Below are 18,419 nucleotides of genomic sequence, written 5' to 3' on the forward strand. Positions count from 1 at the left end.
ACATACACACACAACTATATACTTCTTCCTTCAATCCTTCATAATTCAAATATTTACATTTAAAATATTAAAAAAATCATAAATTAACATATTAAACAATGTTAGCTAATTAAAAAGAAACAAGTTTTGTTTCAAATATGTACAAACAATTTTATAGTTCATGAAATAAAGAAATGCTGACATTTCATAACCAGAAGTTTTATATTTCAAATGTAACTACTAATGAGAATGGATGTAAGGTGAACATGTTGTCAGACGCTCATTGAGAGTACTACGTTGCTTGAAGATCTTTCTAAGCTCGCACCTGAAGTTTCTTCAGGCATTTGCATATTCTTCCAACACCAATGATTTCATTATCTCAAGAATGTTAAACTTTTTCTTCAATAACAATATATGTATCTTACGTATAGATGAATGAATAAATGTTAAAATTCAAAAAATTATATTATATAAATAAAGAATATACCTACCAATACTAAAGTCCAAGCATCCTTCTTGAAAGAATCTGGTAATGCATGTCAAAAAAAATGTAAAGGTATGTGGTTATGATCTCGTAAGATTGTTCCTATGAAGCTACTTAGGTATTGTGCCTCTCACCCTATGGTTACCCATACATATTAATGTCAACCTTATGCTTTTGTCTCTACATCAATGCTTCTAATGATACATGTCTAGGAAATATCTCTTAAAAATTTAATAATATGTTAACATTTATAAAAAATAAGCATGCATTCAATAATATATTACAAAAATATTGATTATAATGTAAAACCCTTAAAATCTAAATCATACATGAGAAAAAAAATAGATTTAGCATGCATTAACTACGAAAATTCTAAAAAATATGGATTATTATGCAAACCTCTAAAATTTAAATCATACTTAAAAAAATTGATTTAGAATGCATTTAATCAATATATTACAAAAATATGAATATCATAAAAATCATAAATATATCATCAAATAAATGAAAACATACCACTATCATGTAGACATTCTTCTATGGGTGTGTCAATTGGGTTTTCAATGTTTGTTCTAAGAATATCTGTCGTGACCTAATTTATATCAACATCGTCATTTATACTTTAGACAACATCAATAGCATGTGGTTTACTATCCCAATATGGTTCTAGCTCACCGGCATTCATGACATGCAATTCACCTATTTGTTTGTTGTGTATATCAAATAAATGTCATGGTTTTGTTCTAATGACAACCTGAAATATGCATTAGTAGGATCTTTCACATAAAAGATGTGTTCTTTTTAAGATGCAAATACATAGAGTTTGCCATCCATGCAACACAAGTTCATGTTGACAAGTGTGAAACCAAATTCATCTTTCTTTATCTTCTTTGCACAAGGACTAAGGACATCATGTCATTCACACTTGAATAAAATAAATCGCATATCTCCACGAGATTAAATTTTAATGATGTCAGTAATGTATTCATAATAGATGGCATCACTGACTATCTAGTTTTTATCTCTTGCACTTGAATAACTTGAAGTTTGGGCACTGATAATGACACCACTAATTTTGGTCTTCTTTATTTCTTTGTGTCATTTTGTATGAAACCAAAAACCATTTATGACAAAACCCATGTATCTCCTTGCAACTTTTTGAAGATACTGAGAAAGCTATATTATCTTATTCTGAAGTTCATTGCTAGTACCTCCATCACATAGTTGATGAATCTATTATAATAAAAATATTATTTCATGAACATAATAAAAAGTGTGCATGAAAGGACAATATAATAGTTTCTTACATGGTTTCAAAACCAATCTACAAATTTGGCCTTATGAATGGGCTCAAGTTCACATTGACTTTGAAGCGATATTAAGTATTGCCTACAAGTATAAAATTTGGCTCAAATATTAAAAACTTATTTAAAGAAATTGCAAATAATAATTGAATTTAAAAACAACCATAATCTTACTAAAGATACGATAATACATATTTATGATTTAATAAAATGTATGTGCGGATTTGGTTCAATGTTGATGGTGAGAGACTAAACAATTCACTTGCACACAATGTATGTCCCCTTCGCAACATTGAATTATTGTCAACTGGAATACCAACATCTTCATAATTTCTTTCTGGCCTATTAAACCTTGTCTTCATACCATGTAAATACCTGGAGCAAAATGCTAAACATTCTTCAGTCAGGTATCCCTCAATGATTGAGCCTTCAGGCTCACTTATGAAGTGCATATATGCTTTCAGCTTGCATAAGTACCTAGAATATGTACACATCAATTGTAATAATTGATAATACACTGCTGGTTAAAAATCACAATAGTATTGCATTTATAAAGTATTTTTGTTTGTACCTTTTGATAGAATACATCCATTGGTATGCAACTGACTCACCCAACCTAATCTCTCATGCTAGATGAACTGGTAAATGCACCATAATATCAAAAAATGAGGGTGGGAAAATCTTCCCTAGATGACACAATATCAAAATAACAATTTGTTCTAGTTGTGATAGCTCATCCTCGTTCACAACTTTTAAGCATAAGTCCTTAAAAATCATGCAAAACTCAATAGGCACTATACTGACCTTCTTGGGTAACATTTTTCTTAGCGCCAAAGGAAGAAATTTATGCAAAAACACATGGCAATCATTACTCTTCAGGCCAAAAATTTTATGCTCTTTCGTGAGTACACATCGTGACATGTTTACTGAATAGTCATATAAAACTTTTATATTCTTCAACACTTTACAAAATATAGTTTTCTCTCTCTTGCTCATAAAAAAGCATATTACAAGTATAAACATTTGAGTAGAATTAACATGCCTTTGTGGATGAAGTGTATGTCTTATATTCATTGCCTACAAATCAAACTGACCATTGAGATGATCCTTCGACTTCTTATACATATTCATTAACGTTTCAATGATGTTATCACATAAGTTATTCTAAATGTGCATGACATCCAAGTTATAACAAAGCAAATTATGCTCCCAATAAGGTAATTAAAAAAAATTTATTGTTCTTCTTCCAATTCCATAAAAAAGTAAGTTCATTGGCAACTGAGATATGTGCATCTGTTAGTTTTTGCAACGTGCTTGTGCTTGAAAGAGGAGTTGGAGATGTATTCATTTAAACGGTACCATCGAATGCATGTTTGTTCTGCCAATATCTATGATCCATGGGCAAGAACCAGCGATGCCCCATATAACACATTTTCTTGTTGTGTTTTAGCCGCATAGAACACATGTCCTTATGGTATAATAGGCATGCTAACTTCTCTACTCCATCCTAATAGATCTATGCATGCAGGAAAATAGTTGAAATTACTTACTATTTGATGCATCATAAGTGCAAACACCGTTGACCCATAATGTTTTTAACTCCTCCATAAGAGGTTGCAAAAACACATAGATGTATTTCTCAAGAGATTATGGTAAAAAAATAAGCAATGACATCATCATGTAAGATTGCTTCATACATATCTATGGAGGCAAGTTGTATGCAATGATTGACTATGTTGTAAGTGGTACTCAAAGTTCTATAAGGATTAAAACCATCACTTGCCAATCTCAGTGTAGCATTATGATTGTCAGTTGTAAATGATGGATGTGAAAGATCAAAAGATTTTCATATATAAGTCAGCAGGATGCCTTAAACTGTCATCTTTGACGCATACTTTATCATGTCATCTCATTTTCGAAACAGTCTTTGTTGACATAAACAACTTTTGCAACCTCTGAATCAAAGCAAAATACTGCAAAGTCTTTGTAAGAACATTGGTAACTTCCTTGCGATGTGTCACATCACCCTCACTCTCTCTCCATATTGATATTTTATAGTGCACACATTTCTCCTTTTTTTTGTCTTCTTTCCAATATAACATGCAATTTCTGGGACATGCATCTATTATTCATAATTCAATCTTAGTTTCCTAATATTTTTTTTCATCTCATAATAATCCTTAGGTAATTATACACCAACAAAAAAAACTTCATGCAATAGCTCAGGCAACATATCAAAGGACTTATTAGTCCACCCGTTATCTGAATAGAGTTGGCGCATCGAGAAAATATCTGAATGTGACCAAGACTGATAATCTTATCCAAAAGTCAAACAGCGAAACCATGGCTAGCTCAAGGACAACGATATTTCCTTATGAGCCATCACTCAACGAGAAGCCACTATGGCCAGATAAATCATTAAAATAGCCTGCAAGGAATCTTCATGGGAAATCTAAGAACCCAAACATAATTGAACAGGAATCAAAAGAAAGGATCATAGAGGAAAAGGTGATACATGCAACTGATGAATGGAACAAATACTAGAAATGTGAAACCATATGCCTGAAGGCTTTTGTAGGTCAGTGGTTTTCTATATTTGATCAGGGCCAACAATGAAAAATAGATAATTATTTTTTTTACCAGAAATTGCACTTTGAATTGAGTGGTTTTGATGAAAAAATATGATTAGCAAGAATGAAACTCAAAGGAATTGACTTCTTAACATTGAAATTTTAAGGCATTATACTGTTGGAATTCGTGGCCCTTAGAAAATTTGCCTGTACAACATGTTCGGATGATCTAAAACATGTTTTTGACTAAGCAATCCATGTAGATCATATTGATAGGTACGGCTTGATTCACAAAAAAAGAAGGAATAGGTAGTTTCTGCTATAGGGTAGGATTGGGGTGTCAACGGGTTGGGTTTACCCAGATCTGACCCGGACCAAAACCCTATAGCGTCTGGGTTTGGTGACAAATAGAAAGACCCAATTAAGACGCAGACTGAAGGTCTGATTAATACGTGGACCTGGGTATAGTTTGTGAAATTTTATACCAGACTTGAGTTTTGATTAAGCCACAATTTTTCAATGTAAAAATGATAAAAAAATATTACTTTAACGAGTATGGCCCGGGTTTGGTTCATGTAGTTCTTATCGGTTCCAAGTATGATTTCACTTATAGTAGACCTGATTAGACCCAGGTCTGGACCTGATAGCAGACCTAAAAATTGGTTCAAGTCTGGTTCTACCTGGGTTCGAACCAAACTCGACCCGTTGACAACCCTAGGTATGATACACTTGAGGATAGCCAATATTTTCATGGGTTTGCTAGATTAATAGGACTCACTTGGGCCTAGTGGATCTAAGGCTTGTTTTTGTCAGGTATAGAAGATCTAATGAGCGGACAACCATGATTCAGAAAATGATCGTACTGTACGAATAATTTAACCTGATTTCCTAAAAACTCTATAATTTTTTATATTTCTTTCGATATCCAAAATTGCAAATATCTGACATCGTTAGGACCCTTTTACCTTTTGCAACTGTGAATTTATGCCTTATTGATATAAAAATGTACCACCCATCGACTAATTCCACCTCCCACTTAAATCCAGAATCATAGGCTTTTTAAAGCAAAAACTCTGTCCTCACAAACTCGCATAAATTTATTTACAATTATTTGGTGAAATTGAAACCACCAAAATCACAAATATCCTACTACTTCCCATATACATCAATATTTTGCATAAAAATATTTGTGAAACTCCACTTAAATTAAAGCCACTAAAATCCTATTGTTTCGCATATAATTCACAATTGTGCATAAACATATTTGTGAAAATCCTACTATTTCATGAAAATCCTTCTATTTCGCAAATAAGTTGGTTATTTACAATTTCATTTGTTTCAGCAGTTACATGAAACAATAGGATTGTTGTGAAATTGTCAAATTTGTGAGAATCAATAGGATTTTTGCAAATATTTTTTTTTTTGAATTTGTGACTTAATATGCAAAAAAGTATGATATATGCAATTTTAATGGTTTGAGTTTAAGTGGACATATATTTAAGCGAATTTATATAGTATTTGTGATTTAGTGGTTTCAGTTTTTAAAGTGGACTTTCATATATAATAACCCAAATAACAATACAGACATTTAAATCATTTAAACATTTAAATGATTTGAAAACATATAAACAACGACCTTATATACAAATCATTCAACGGTGCTTTCATTTTGAACATTCAAATTATTCAAACATTTAATAGTGCTTTCAGTTTAAACATCTAAACATTCAACAGTGGTTTCAATTTTATATTCAAATCATTTAAACATTCAATCAATGACATTATATACAAATGAATGACAAGCAAATGACTTTATATAAAAATTCATTTATAGAAACATTCAAATGACTTTATATACAAATTAATGAGTTATAATGTTAATTTTCGAATATATACAAAAAAAAATCAAATGAATTTTTATGGTTAAGGATGTTGTGACTGCCATGGTCATAGCTTCTCGATGACCTTATTTGCATTCTCCATAAGGTCAACTATATTTGGATACGTGCACCTACGCTCTACTATATATATATATATATATATATATATATATATATATATATATATATATATATATATATATATATATATATATATATATATATCATTTTTTTATATGTGCTTGATTTTATGCTCTACGATATATATATAGTGGTTGGCATGGTCGATTTATGAGGAATCCACACTTGGATCATGTACTTTCAATGAAAAAAATGATATTTGGGGCCTTAAAATTTTACAAAGATTTTGGACCATGTGTCAAATTGAAGACTTCAAGAGCTTATCCCTATAAAGTCAAGTACATAGATCACATTTGTATGGTCAGAATTTAAAAGCAAAACAAAAAAAAACTAAAAAACTCATCAAGCATGTATCGCAACCACCTAACGTTCAAGCACCTACGTTCTACTATATATATATATATCAATTTAATCAATGAAATCAATCAATTGCAATGAATTTCTACATGTTTCACCCATACATGACAAACTAATTAATTGCATTCATATATAGTAGCAATTTCAATTTAATCAATGATTATTACAAAATAACAAATGAACAAGATATATGTTCATGAGTGCCTCTTTGTCCAAAAATTCACAAATAAATTTATGCGAGTTCGTGAGGTATGAGTTTCCACATAAAAAACCTGCGATTCTAGATTTAAGTGAGAGTTGAAACTAGTTGACAGACAATACAATTTCATCGCAATAAGGCATAAGTTCGAAGTTCCAAAGGGTAAAAGAATTCTAACGATGTTAGATATTTGTGATTTTGAACATCGAAAGAATATAAAAAATTATAAGGTTTTTAGAGAATTGGGTCAAATTATTTGTACAGTACGATCATTTTATACCCATGATTGGCCTTAGTCCTAGGCCTGCAGGACCAGATAAGACTCTGATGCCACAAACCTTGCTAATTAAGTATGTACTTGAGAGCTCTCAGCAATCCAAGCTCTCTCTATATATAGAGAGAACCAGGAGTATCGTCGAAAAGTTATTGTGTCGGACTAGCTGACGTGTTGCACGTCCGCTCATATGGCCTTTAGCGACAATCGTGGCTGCACTAAAGGCCTTACAATTATAACACAATATGATTATAAGGTCTTTAGTGACTGCAACCGTTGCTAAAGATAATTTTTGCATAAAATGAGGTCCGCACATTTTTTTGTGAAACTTCCTGTTAAACTTAAACACAATGAGGAAGTCTGCATATATTTTATGTGGACTTCCTCAAGTCCCCATATATTTTTATGCTGACTTGAGGAAGTCCACACATTTTATGCATACTTCCTCAAGTTCGAATAAAATATATGTGGACTTCCTCAAGTCTGCACAAAATATATAAGGACTTGAAGAAGTCCGAATAAAATATAGGCAGACTTGAGAAAGTCTGCATATATTTTATGCGAACTTGAGAAAGTTTACATATATTTTATGCGAACTTCCTCAAGTTCGCCTATATATTTTATGTAGACTTTTCATCCTTGCCTATGTTCGTTGTTTGCATGTTTAAGAAGAATAGTCTATCTTTCATATGACATTTCTTTCCAACAAATCAAGGTGATCTTGATGGCAGTGGAAAGCTTATGTCTTGATCAAGGTGATCTTTTTTTCTCAATTTCTATTGCAAGTAGCCAAAAAATAGCATAGAAGAAACAAAAAATGCACAACCCTTAAGGGTGCAAAGCATGTTTCTATTCTATTTTTATAACTTAAAAATGAAAACACTAAAGAGGTTTTCTGATCTCACTCAAAATATGAAAGTTACAGTTTTGTGCCTCAGCTTTCGAATAACTATAAAAACACAAGTTTTCGACATCTAATGAAAGAGATAAAGATATGATAATAAAAAATATTCTGTAAAAAAGAATCACATTTTTGAAAGAAAGTTCACATATATAGGAAAAGTTCGCATATGCAAAGGGTAAAAAAGTCTTTTTTAATTCAAATATTTACAATTTTAGACATGAAGAGAATATAGAAAATTATAGTTTTTAAAAAAAAAACATCAAATTACCTGTAGTCATTTTTTGAAAAAAAAAAGTGTATGCCATTGATCCATGCACGATCAGGAGCAGATAATGTTACGATAAAAGTAGATGATTTGCTCATCCACTGTTGCGAGCTTCTCTCTCTCTCTCTCTCTCTCTCTCTCTCTCTCTCTCTCTCTCTCTCTCTCTCTCTCTCTTTATATATATATATATATATATATATATATATATATATATATAGGAGTAACATTGGACAACTATACTTCTCATCAAACAAGCAGACATGCAGCCACTCGCAAAGGCTTTAGCAGCGGTGGTGACTGCCGCTAAAGGCCCTTTGGGCAGAAGAAAAATGTGGGGCTTTGATCGCGCATGCTGTCAACAGTTTACACTAGTCCGACCTGAGCATCCAGTGTTATATATGCATTCTAGTTTCAAAATCTTTACTAAGTGCACGTATCTCAGGCTAACCGGGCTCAGAAGGCTAACTAACCTGTTTGAGTACCATTTGCATAAAACCATGTCAGTTCAGAAAATCGTAATGCCCATTGTAGCTTATTGCGAAGTCACGTTTGCTTGCCAAATGAATGAAGATGAACAGATTTTGGTATAAAGCCTAGACAAAGGGTGAGTCAGTACCGAGGAATGGTTGGATCTTGGTCACCTTTCATCAACAGCAAGGATCTGAAGTAAATCTTGGAAAGAAAAGTAGCCATCTGAATCAGGTTTCAGATCTGGGCTTGGTCAGTACTTCATGGGTGGTTGGATCTTGGCCACCTTTCATCAACAGTGTGATTATCTGAAGTCTGCAACTGTTTTCATGTTAAACAGCATTCTATGCCAGTGTGCCACCTTATGCTAAAATACAATCTTGGGTTTAAGGCTACATGCCTCGTTAGGGAGCAAGTGCAACAAAAAATATCTGAACATGATGCCAATGCGCTTTTCAATCTTACATGAATTCATAGTCCTTTACAGGAGTGACTAATGTTTTCATGCGCAGTCATTACGAAACCTTCAGCGATCACAATCAAATGGGAGGTTCCACATGATTTTAGAAAATGGCAAGGAAAAAAGCAAAGTGGACTGTGAAATTTGAAACATAATTCTTTAAGCATAAAAAGTTGGCAACTTGCCTACCAAAAGCCCCATCCAGATTTGCAATGTACTAAGAGAATTCAAAATCTACTAGAAAGCAAGTTATGAAGAGGACATTCTCCGGCGCAACTTTTCCTGGTTTTGCCATTCCGGATCATACCACCAAGTTGGTGTTGCAAGAATTTCCTGCTCAAGCCAATCACTCCTGGCTTCTCCCTTACTATTGAAGTTTTCAAGGAATGATTCCCATCTATCCATGGCTCGTGTTAGCCGGATGCTTTTTCTTCGCACAAAAAGAAACCGGATATAATCTTTTACAAGCCTGCTGAACTCCTCCCCATTTATGATGTAATAATACTGCATAAATAGAAGCACATATTAACAACATCAAAATTGTAAGGCTAGGCTTAGTGGCATGGCACATCAATCTAGACCTTATCAATACTCCCAGTTTACTCCCCCGGGCCAAGACAGCAGAATCTTTGTTTAGAGGAGCATCTTATGATGCACAGCTGTATCAATGATCCCAGATATCTCCATGACACCCCATGAAAAAGTCAGTATTTTGTACCCCTATCTGGATATAAGGGGAATGCAAAAAGTCGAAGTTTCAGAAAATATAATCAACATAGCCCCAACGGTTTGGTGTTGAAGAACGAAGGAAAGGAACTTAGAATGGAAGCAAGTCTGATGCAAATACATGGTTTCAATTATGACAAGTAATATTTTTCTGCACAAAGGATAAGCAGGTACAAAGCAACATTAGTGTTAATAGTATTGCAGCTGCTGCATTGGTACAACAAAGTGCTCCTAAGAATAGAAAAAATATCTCACACAAACATGAACAAGATCAAAGAGCAAGTACTTCAAAATGAAAAGCACAGTATTTCGGATCAATTTTTCCATACTTGGAAATTGTTTTGAAGATATTGCTTCTCCTTAAAGGATTGAGATTCCCTCAAAGCAAGACAGACTTACTTCAAGGCATGTTCTCCTTTGTAATCTCATCTACCTTTCCTTACAAGTTGGCATCTATAATGGTTTTCTATATTGTTCACCTGATTTGCGTTCATGCTCTCAAATATTTCCAGTTGGATTCATCTTATGCTTCCCAATAACTTGTTTTCTTTCATCTCTAGCACTCCAAGGTCATCACAGAGCTATGTCACATGGATACAGATGCGGGAGCGGGACACAATGGGGATTCACTTGTTACAATTCGATAATTTTCAATAATTAGGATACAAGGACAGGGCTACACACACACATAGATGTATGTATGTGTGTGTCTGTATAAAACAACAATTCTAAATTGCTATAACTAGGAACATCAAATAATGAAAGTAAATTGAAAATGAAATGTAATATAATTGATGACAAATTTTAAAAGAAAAAAAATCAGGTGAATATGAAATAGGAAAAGAAAATAGATAAAGTTAAATGACACAATGTTGACTGTGTGAAACTGGTTTGACTGTGCCCATGAAGTATAGTGTCGTTCCCATGAAGTGTCGAAGTGTCATATCGTGTTGAAATGAGATATGCATGCTAAGTGAAGTGTTTGTGTGACATAATCTCAGGGACTTTTCAGCTTCGCACTTTAGTAGTAGTTCAAAGGATTCTGATTCTTACCCAACCATGACTTAGAAAACACAGACAACTGGACAAAATTAAGCTGAGTTGTATGAGTTTCACCAAGTTTAGGTCATGCTAGACCAAGGTTGTCAGTCAAGGAAGTAGAGCAAGAAGCGATACGGGAAGCAAAAGCGGAAAGTGAGACACTCCTAAAAAATTAGAAAGTAGGAAGCGTTGAACTTGGAAGCAAACCGGGAATCGTATCAGAAGCAACAAGAGAATCAAACCAAAAGTCACTTAGGAATTGAACCAGAAGCGAAAAAGGATTTGAAAGGGAAATGAAGAGGGAACCGAATGGGAAGCGAAAGGAGAAGCGTATATGTATTTATATTTTTCCAACTTAATCAAACATGTAACTTATGTTATCATTGATAAAGGAAAGCATGAATAATCAAAAGCATTATAACCATTAATCTTAAAATTGAATCATATGTGCAATCACTTAACAACTATGTAATACAGACTCTTCTAACAGGGCACTGCACCCGCATCGCACCCGCGCCCATGTGGGTGCGATGCTTGGACACGGCTTCCTTTGTGTCATGTGAAGTCAACCTCACTGAGGTCCATTTCTGTCCAAAAGTAGATTCAGTTAACCTTAACCAAGTTCAATTGTATCTATATTATATATATAAATACATAAATGAACACATACACGTGTGTGTGTGTGTGTATTGATGATGAATAACAATTGTAGATTGTTAATTTGATTTATTGCATGATGAATTGATGATATGATAATTATTTTTATTTCATTAGTATTAACTTAAAACTGTTAAAATATATATATATATACCCTCCCCACACCCCCGCACCCAAGTTTTTTTTAAAGTGCCGCATCGCCGCATCCACACCAGCACCTATGTGACATAGCTTAACAAGATGCATCTTTTTTGCAAGCATTTGGTACATCAATGAATAGCTAGTAACATACTCCACTGTATCATGATGTCTGACTTAGTACAAATAAATAAAAATTCATATTCTATATCTTTGACTGAAATTTTGGTCCCAATACTCCCAATCTCAACTTTAGCATCTGCTGACCATGCCAAATTGTTTTGAAGTTTGAGCTTTGAGCTTTGAACTTTGAATTACCAGAATACCAAATACAAAAAAATGCACGAATTTTTCATCTAATTCAATTTTAATCATAATTCTAACGTTGATGTCTCACATTTTTTGTTTTTTTCTTGTTTCCATCAGATGAAAGCAAATGAAAATGCCAGGAAAAAAGAAAATTGAAAAAGAAACAGAAAAATAGGGAAGTGAAGAACAGGAAAAAGAACAGAAAAAAAGAAAAATAGCAAAAAATAACAGAGAAAAAGAAGAATATAAAAAAGAAGAAAAGGAAGCAGAATAGAAAAAAGAAGAGGAAGAACAGAAAAAAGAAGAAAAAGAATAGAAAATAGAAGAAGAAAGAAAAAGAACAGAAAAAAGGAGAAGAAGAAGAACAGGTAAAAAGAAGCATAGAAAAAAGAACAGAAAAAAAGAAAAAGAACAGAAAAAAGAACTAGGAGAGAGAGAGAGGGAGTAACTACGAACCTTGTAAAAAACCCCATAATCTAAGTGTTGGGAGTGACCGTGTGGAAGCCAACTCATTGAGAGAAGAGTCGGGGCCCTTTGCAAAGAGAAGAAAAACCTAAACCCCAGCGCAAATGCGCTCTTTATAACTTTTTTGTAAAAGTACTTTTTTCTATTTAAAAACGCAAATTTCCTTTTTTCTTTTTGGTCAAAACACAAGTATAAAAGGTTAAAACTGAAAAATCACATGCAAAAAATAAGGGGAATCAAGTTTTCCAAGTAGGGGAATCTCGATTCCCCATAATGGAAATCGTGGTTCCTATATTCAGGAAACCCATTAGTAGCTTGTGTGTGATCTTGAGTGTTTGTTCTAGCCCTTAGTTTATGTGCTTTATCCCATTGGATTTGTGCATGCACTCTTTCTTCATTACATGGTATCAGAGCCAATAGGCTCTTAATCCTATTGGTGGACCTTCGTGGTTATCGAGCTTCTTAGAGAATGTGTCATAACTTTGAATCTTCATCAACTCTCTCTCGTTCCATCATATTTCTCTCTCGTTCATTATGGAGAAAGAATTTGTATACGTCATGCCCATCAAATTGAATGGATCCAACTATTGTACTTGGGTCTTTACTATGGAGAATCACATTATCCAAAGGCCTCATCAAGTAGATCGAGAGAGATTGCCTGAAACCACAACTCTCATTCACAAAGATTGTGCATGGGAACTTGAGGTTCCTTGAAGACAAGGAAAAGACCATCGCCACTCTTGAGTTTGAAAGAAGACACATGGAATGGTAGATGGACAATGCAAAAATCATTGCATAGATTGTAAGTAGCGTAGATGCTTCCATCCTTGGTAGTGTGACCCAATTTAAAGTGGCCAAGGAAGCTTGGGAGTTCTTAAAGGATATGTATAATATAAAAGACATGGCGCATTGGTGGAACCTGTTAGAATACAGTATGGATATATGCATATGGATCTGGATCCAGATCCATACGCATATTGTATGAACACATGCCATATAACCTCATTAATGGCATTTTTGTAATATCGTTGTACATGTTTTTACCTTTTAATGTTTAGGGTTTCGGTGGTCGAGCAGTGTGTGCCGCCCCAGCCATTGTGACTTCTCTCTCTCCCTCTCTCTCTCTCTCTCTCTCTCCTTATTTCCTGTATACCAATCTAATATGGTATCAGAGCACACAGGTTAATCCTGTGCGTGAAGAACTTCCAGCGTGATCATCTCGTGGTTCGTCAGCGTGAACAGCAACCCCAGCTCCCAGCGTGATCATCTCGTGGTTCGTCAGCGTGAACAGCAACCCCAGCGTGAAGAAGTTCCAGCGTGATCATCTCGTGGTTCGTCAGCGTGAACAGCAACCCCAGCGTGGACAGGTCCCAGCGTGATCATCTTTTTTATCTGAAAGTTGGTACTTTCCTTTTCCCCTTTTTCCTTTCAGCGTGCTCATCCATCTTTTCTTCTCTGTTAATGATTTATCTTCTTCATCTTCTCTGTTAATCATTTATCTTCTTCATCTGTTAATCGTCTTTGATTCCAGAAATTTTTTTATTCTTTTTATTCATTCTTTGATTTCCAGAACTTCTTTGATTCCAGAAAATTTTTCTTTATTGCTATTTTAGTGTCCCCTGTGCAACGTCTGTCAGTTTCATTCATTTTATTTTTTATTGATTCCAGAAATTCTTCCTTTATTGCTATTTTAGTGTCCCCTGTGCAACGCCTACAGGCAGATTGTAACTGTTTACAATCTCGATTCTGAACTGAAAAAAAAAAGGCGGTTATTTCCAGATATCGGTAGCACAGGTACATGTCTTGTTGAGGTTCTCCTGCTTGATTAAGTGATCTCAAACCTGTTTGTTTCTTTCCATTCGTTTTGTTTGCTTATTCATTGTCCCATTGATATGGATTTCCATTCGTCATTCGGTCCCTCTGCAAATTTCTTGAGTCAGCTCGTTACAGAAAAACTTACTCATTCTAATTTTTTGACTTGGAAGAGGCAAATCCTTCCTTTTATACGGAGTCAGGATCTCGATGAACATCTGGATGGTTTAGTTCCTATACCATCACGACTTATTTTGCAGGAAACCAAAGATGAGAAGGGTGACACAATTACCATTTCTATTAAGAATCCAGAGTATACAGCTTGGAGGAAGCGGGATCAGTCTTTGGTTGCTTATATTACGTCAACACTCTCTCAAGAAGTGTTGGTTACTCTTTCAGATGATTGCACTGCGGCTGATCTATGGAGTAAGTTGTCTCAGACATATTCTCAGATATCAGAAGCCCGAGTTATGTACTTAAAAAATGAATTTCAAAGTTTGAAGAAAGGCTCCATGACAGTCATGGAATACATAGGCCGCTTGAAGAGTATTACCGATCAATTGGCGGTTATTGGAAGTGTTATTGCAGATAAAGATAAAGTTCAACAACTTCTCAATGGATTGGGTCCTGATTTTGACATGCTTACCACGGCTTTATCATGCCTTCCGCAGTTGCCCACTTTTGACGATCTTCAAGCGAAGCTTCTCCAGCATGAGATGATTATGAAACAACGGGCAGAAGGAAATGAATTTGCTCGTCCTCATTCAGTATTGGCCATGGACACTTCTGTAGGTTTTGGACGAGGGAATGGAGGGCATCAAGGAGGCAGAGGCCGCGGACGTTTTGGGCAAGGAGGATGTGGTATTTTGCCTACACCTAATATTTCAGGGGTTTTTAATACAGGAAATCAGAGGAGAGTGCCCACTTGTTTCTTATGCAACAAAATAGGACATGTGAAAGCTGATTGTTGGTTTAATCTACAGAATAGAGGAAAAATAAACAAAATTGAGCATAAATCAGCTACTCCTATGGACACAAAAGGGCCATCCACAGATGTGCAACAACTTTTGTTATCAGCATTGTCACAGATGACGATCAAGCAAAATGAACAAGGCGAGTGGTATGTTGATTCAGGTGCCGCCACACATGTTACGGGTAATGCGGGTAAGTTATCTCACTTATTGCCTTATTTTGAAAAAGGTAGTATAGTTACGGGAGATGGAACTTATCACTCCATTAGTCATACTGGCAGTGCACATATCCCTATGTCAAAGTCCTCACTTCACTTGTCCAATGTCCTTCTTGCTCCTAATATTAAAAAGAACATTGTTTCTGTAGCTAAACGTGTTGACGATATGAATTCTTTCGTCGAATTTACTCCCTCTTCTGTTTATGTTAAGGATCTACGAATGAAGGAGACGTTCGCTAAGGGGGAGCGACAAGGAAACATGTACGTCTTCAAGGAGGTTCTTTCAGTGTCTTCATCTTCAGTCCGAGTTCTCTAGTTGAAGTCGTCCAAGCATTCTTCAGTGTCTTCATCTTCAGTCCCAGTTCTCCAGTTGAAGTCGTCCAAGCATTCTTCAGTGTCTTCACCTTCAGAGTCTTTGTTTTTTCCTTCATTGAAAGTTTTTAATTCATCTCATTGTAATAAGTCAAATATTTGGCATAGTCGTTTGGGACATTGTAGTCGGGGTTTCGTTGAAAACCTTGTATCTGATGGTCTCCTTCCAGAGTCTAGTTTATGTTCATTTTTTGATAATAATAATAAATGTTCTTCATGCGAACTCTGCAAAAGTCATGTTCTTCATTTTCATATTATAAATAAAAGAGCTTCAAAGCCATTTGAGATTATTTGTTCTGATGTTTGGGGACCCGCACCTATTCCTTCTCTTTCTGGCAGTCGCTACTATGTTATCTTTATTGATTCTTATTCCCGTTATACTTGGATATATTTCTTAAAACACAAGCATGAAGTTTTTCAAATATTTCGGGAATTCCATTCGATGGTCAAAACAAAGTTTGCTTGTGATATTGTGCATTTACAATGTGATGGTGGAGGAGAGTATTCATCGAACGAGTTTATTGCCTTTCTTCGGGATAAAGGAATAAGTCGACAGGTTTCTTGCCCTCATACTCCTCAACAAAATGGGGTTGCGGAGAGGAAACACAGGCATATTGTAGAGAGCGCAATGAGCATGCTACATGACAGCAATATGCCCATTAGTCTCTGGACAGAAGTTTTTCATACATCTGTTCATATCATAAATCGTCTTCCTATGACACTTTTGGATCGGAAATCTCCCTATTATACTTTATTCGAGCAACATCCCTCTTACGATGAGCTGCGTGTTTTTGGTTGTGTATGTTATGTACATGTTGATTCATCTCTGCGAAATAAATTTCAGGACAAGGCTGTCAAGTGCAGATTTGTTGGGTATGCAGATGAATACAAAGGTTATTGATGCTATGATCCTACTACAAAACGTATTAGGACCTCCAGGAATGTTGTTTTTGATGAAGGAAATTTTCAAGTCAATGACTCTGCAGCGTTACCATCTCGAGAATTAGAAGTATATGATCCATGGATGAGCGCAGATCTTTTTGCTAATACAGGAGAAACATGTCAGACAAATTGTCCTTCCTTCGGCTTGAGTAGGGAGTTGAATGACTCACAAATGCATGTTGAATTATCTTCAGTTGAGTCTCCAGCTGAGCCACCCCCAGTAGAACGCTTCTCTGGGCAGATATACACTAGACGAGACAAAAATACAGAGCCGAGGAATGTGAAGGAAAGCATCGCCAATGCTTCGGCTCAAAGGTCGTCACGCATTAAGCATCCTATTCAACGATGGGTGAGTTATGAGACCTTCTCCCTTGATTTCCAGTTGTTTGTGTCTCAGCTCACAAAACAGGATGAACCCACTTGTTTTAATCAAGCTCTTCAATCCCGTCATTGGACTGAAGCTATGAATGAAGAAATGGAAGCTCTTAATGAATGCCAGACTTGGGAAATAGTTTCTCGGCCAGAAGGAAAGAATGTAGTTGGCTCAAAATGGGTTTATAAAATAAAATATAAGCCTGAAGGAAGTATTGACAGATATAAGGCGCGACTTGTTGCTCGAGGATTCACACAACAATATGGTGAAGACTACTACGAAACTTTTAGTCCCGTAGTCAAAATGGGTACTATTCGTATCATCATATCCCTAGCAGTTGATAAAGGTTGGAGCCTTAGCCAGATGGATGTTAAAAATGCTTTTTTGCATGGAACTTTAAAGGAAGAAGTGTATATGGAGCAACCACCTGGTTATGCCGAGAAGGATCCTATTGCCTGGGTGTGCAAACTAAGGAAATCTCTGTATGGGTTGAAACAGGCGTCCCGTTCCTGGTTTGAAAGTTTCTCTATGCAGATTCAGAGTTATGGTTTTAGAAGATGCTCTTTGGATCACTCACTCTTTATTTACCAAAAGGCGGACATTGTTATACTTCTTCTTATATATGTTGATGACATTGTGATCACTGGGAGCTCAGATAGTCATGTGCAAGACGTGAAACAGTTTTTAATGAAAACTTTCAAGATGAAAGATTTAGGGGAGTTGCGGTACTTTCTTTGTGTGGAAGTTGACAGACAACAAGACACGTTGACACTCATGCAACAAAAATACACTCTCGACCTTCTGGAAAAAGCCGGGATGACGAATTGCAAACCAGTCAGCACTCCTAGTGTATTACATCAAAGGCTGAGCTCTGAAGATGGTCATCTTTGTGTCAACCCTACAACGTATAGAAGTCTCGTGGGGATGTTACAGTACTTGACCTTTACCAGACCTGATATAGTTTATGTTGTCAATCAGGTATCCCAGTTTATGCATGCTCCAACGGAGGGTCATATGGAAGTTGTGAAGTGCATTCTACGCTATTTAAAAGGAACTATATGAGACAGACTTGTTTATCGCAAGAACGATAATCTGCATAGAGGACATGAA

At 35.3% G+C, this 18,419-nt stretch overlaps 1 protein-coding gene across 4 annotated transcripts in view; it reads right to left on the reverse strand.

Annotated features, from left to right (window-relative positions):
- Positions 1-9,311: 9,311 nt before the first annotated feature.
- LOC149840880 (Tetratricopeptide repeat (TPR)-like superfamily protein) overlaps positions 9,312-18,419 on the reverse strand; it is a 71,838-nt gene continuing 62,730 nt past the window's right edge. For all 4 annotated transcript variants that reach the window (XM_090003423.1, XM_090003424.1, XM_090003421.1 and 1 more), the window contains one exon: positions 9,312-9,789. In XM_090003423.1, coding sequence (XP_089859549.1) covers positions 9,535-9,789 — 255 coding nt within the window. In that variant the 3' untranslated portion in view covers positions 9,312-9,534. The remainder of the gene's footprint in view (positions 9,790-18,419) is intronic.

The sequence above is a fragment of the Nuphar pumila genome, chromosome 4 (genome assembly GCF_984573655.1).
Source record: "Nuphar pumila chromosome 4, dmNupPumi1.hap1.1, whole genome shotgun sequence".
Lineage (NCBI taxonomy): Eukaryota > Viridiplantae > Streptophyta > Magnoliopsida > Nymphaeales > Nymphaeaceae > Nuphar > Nuphar pumila.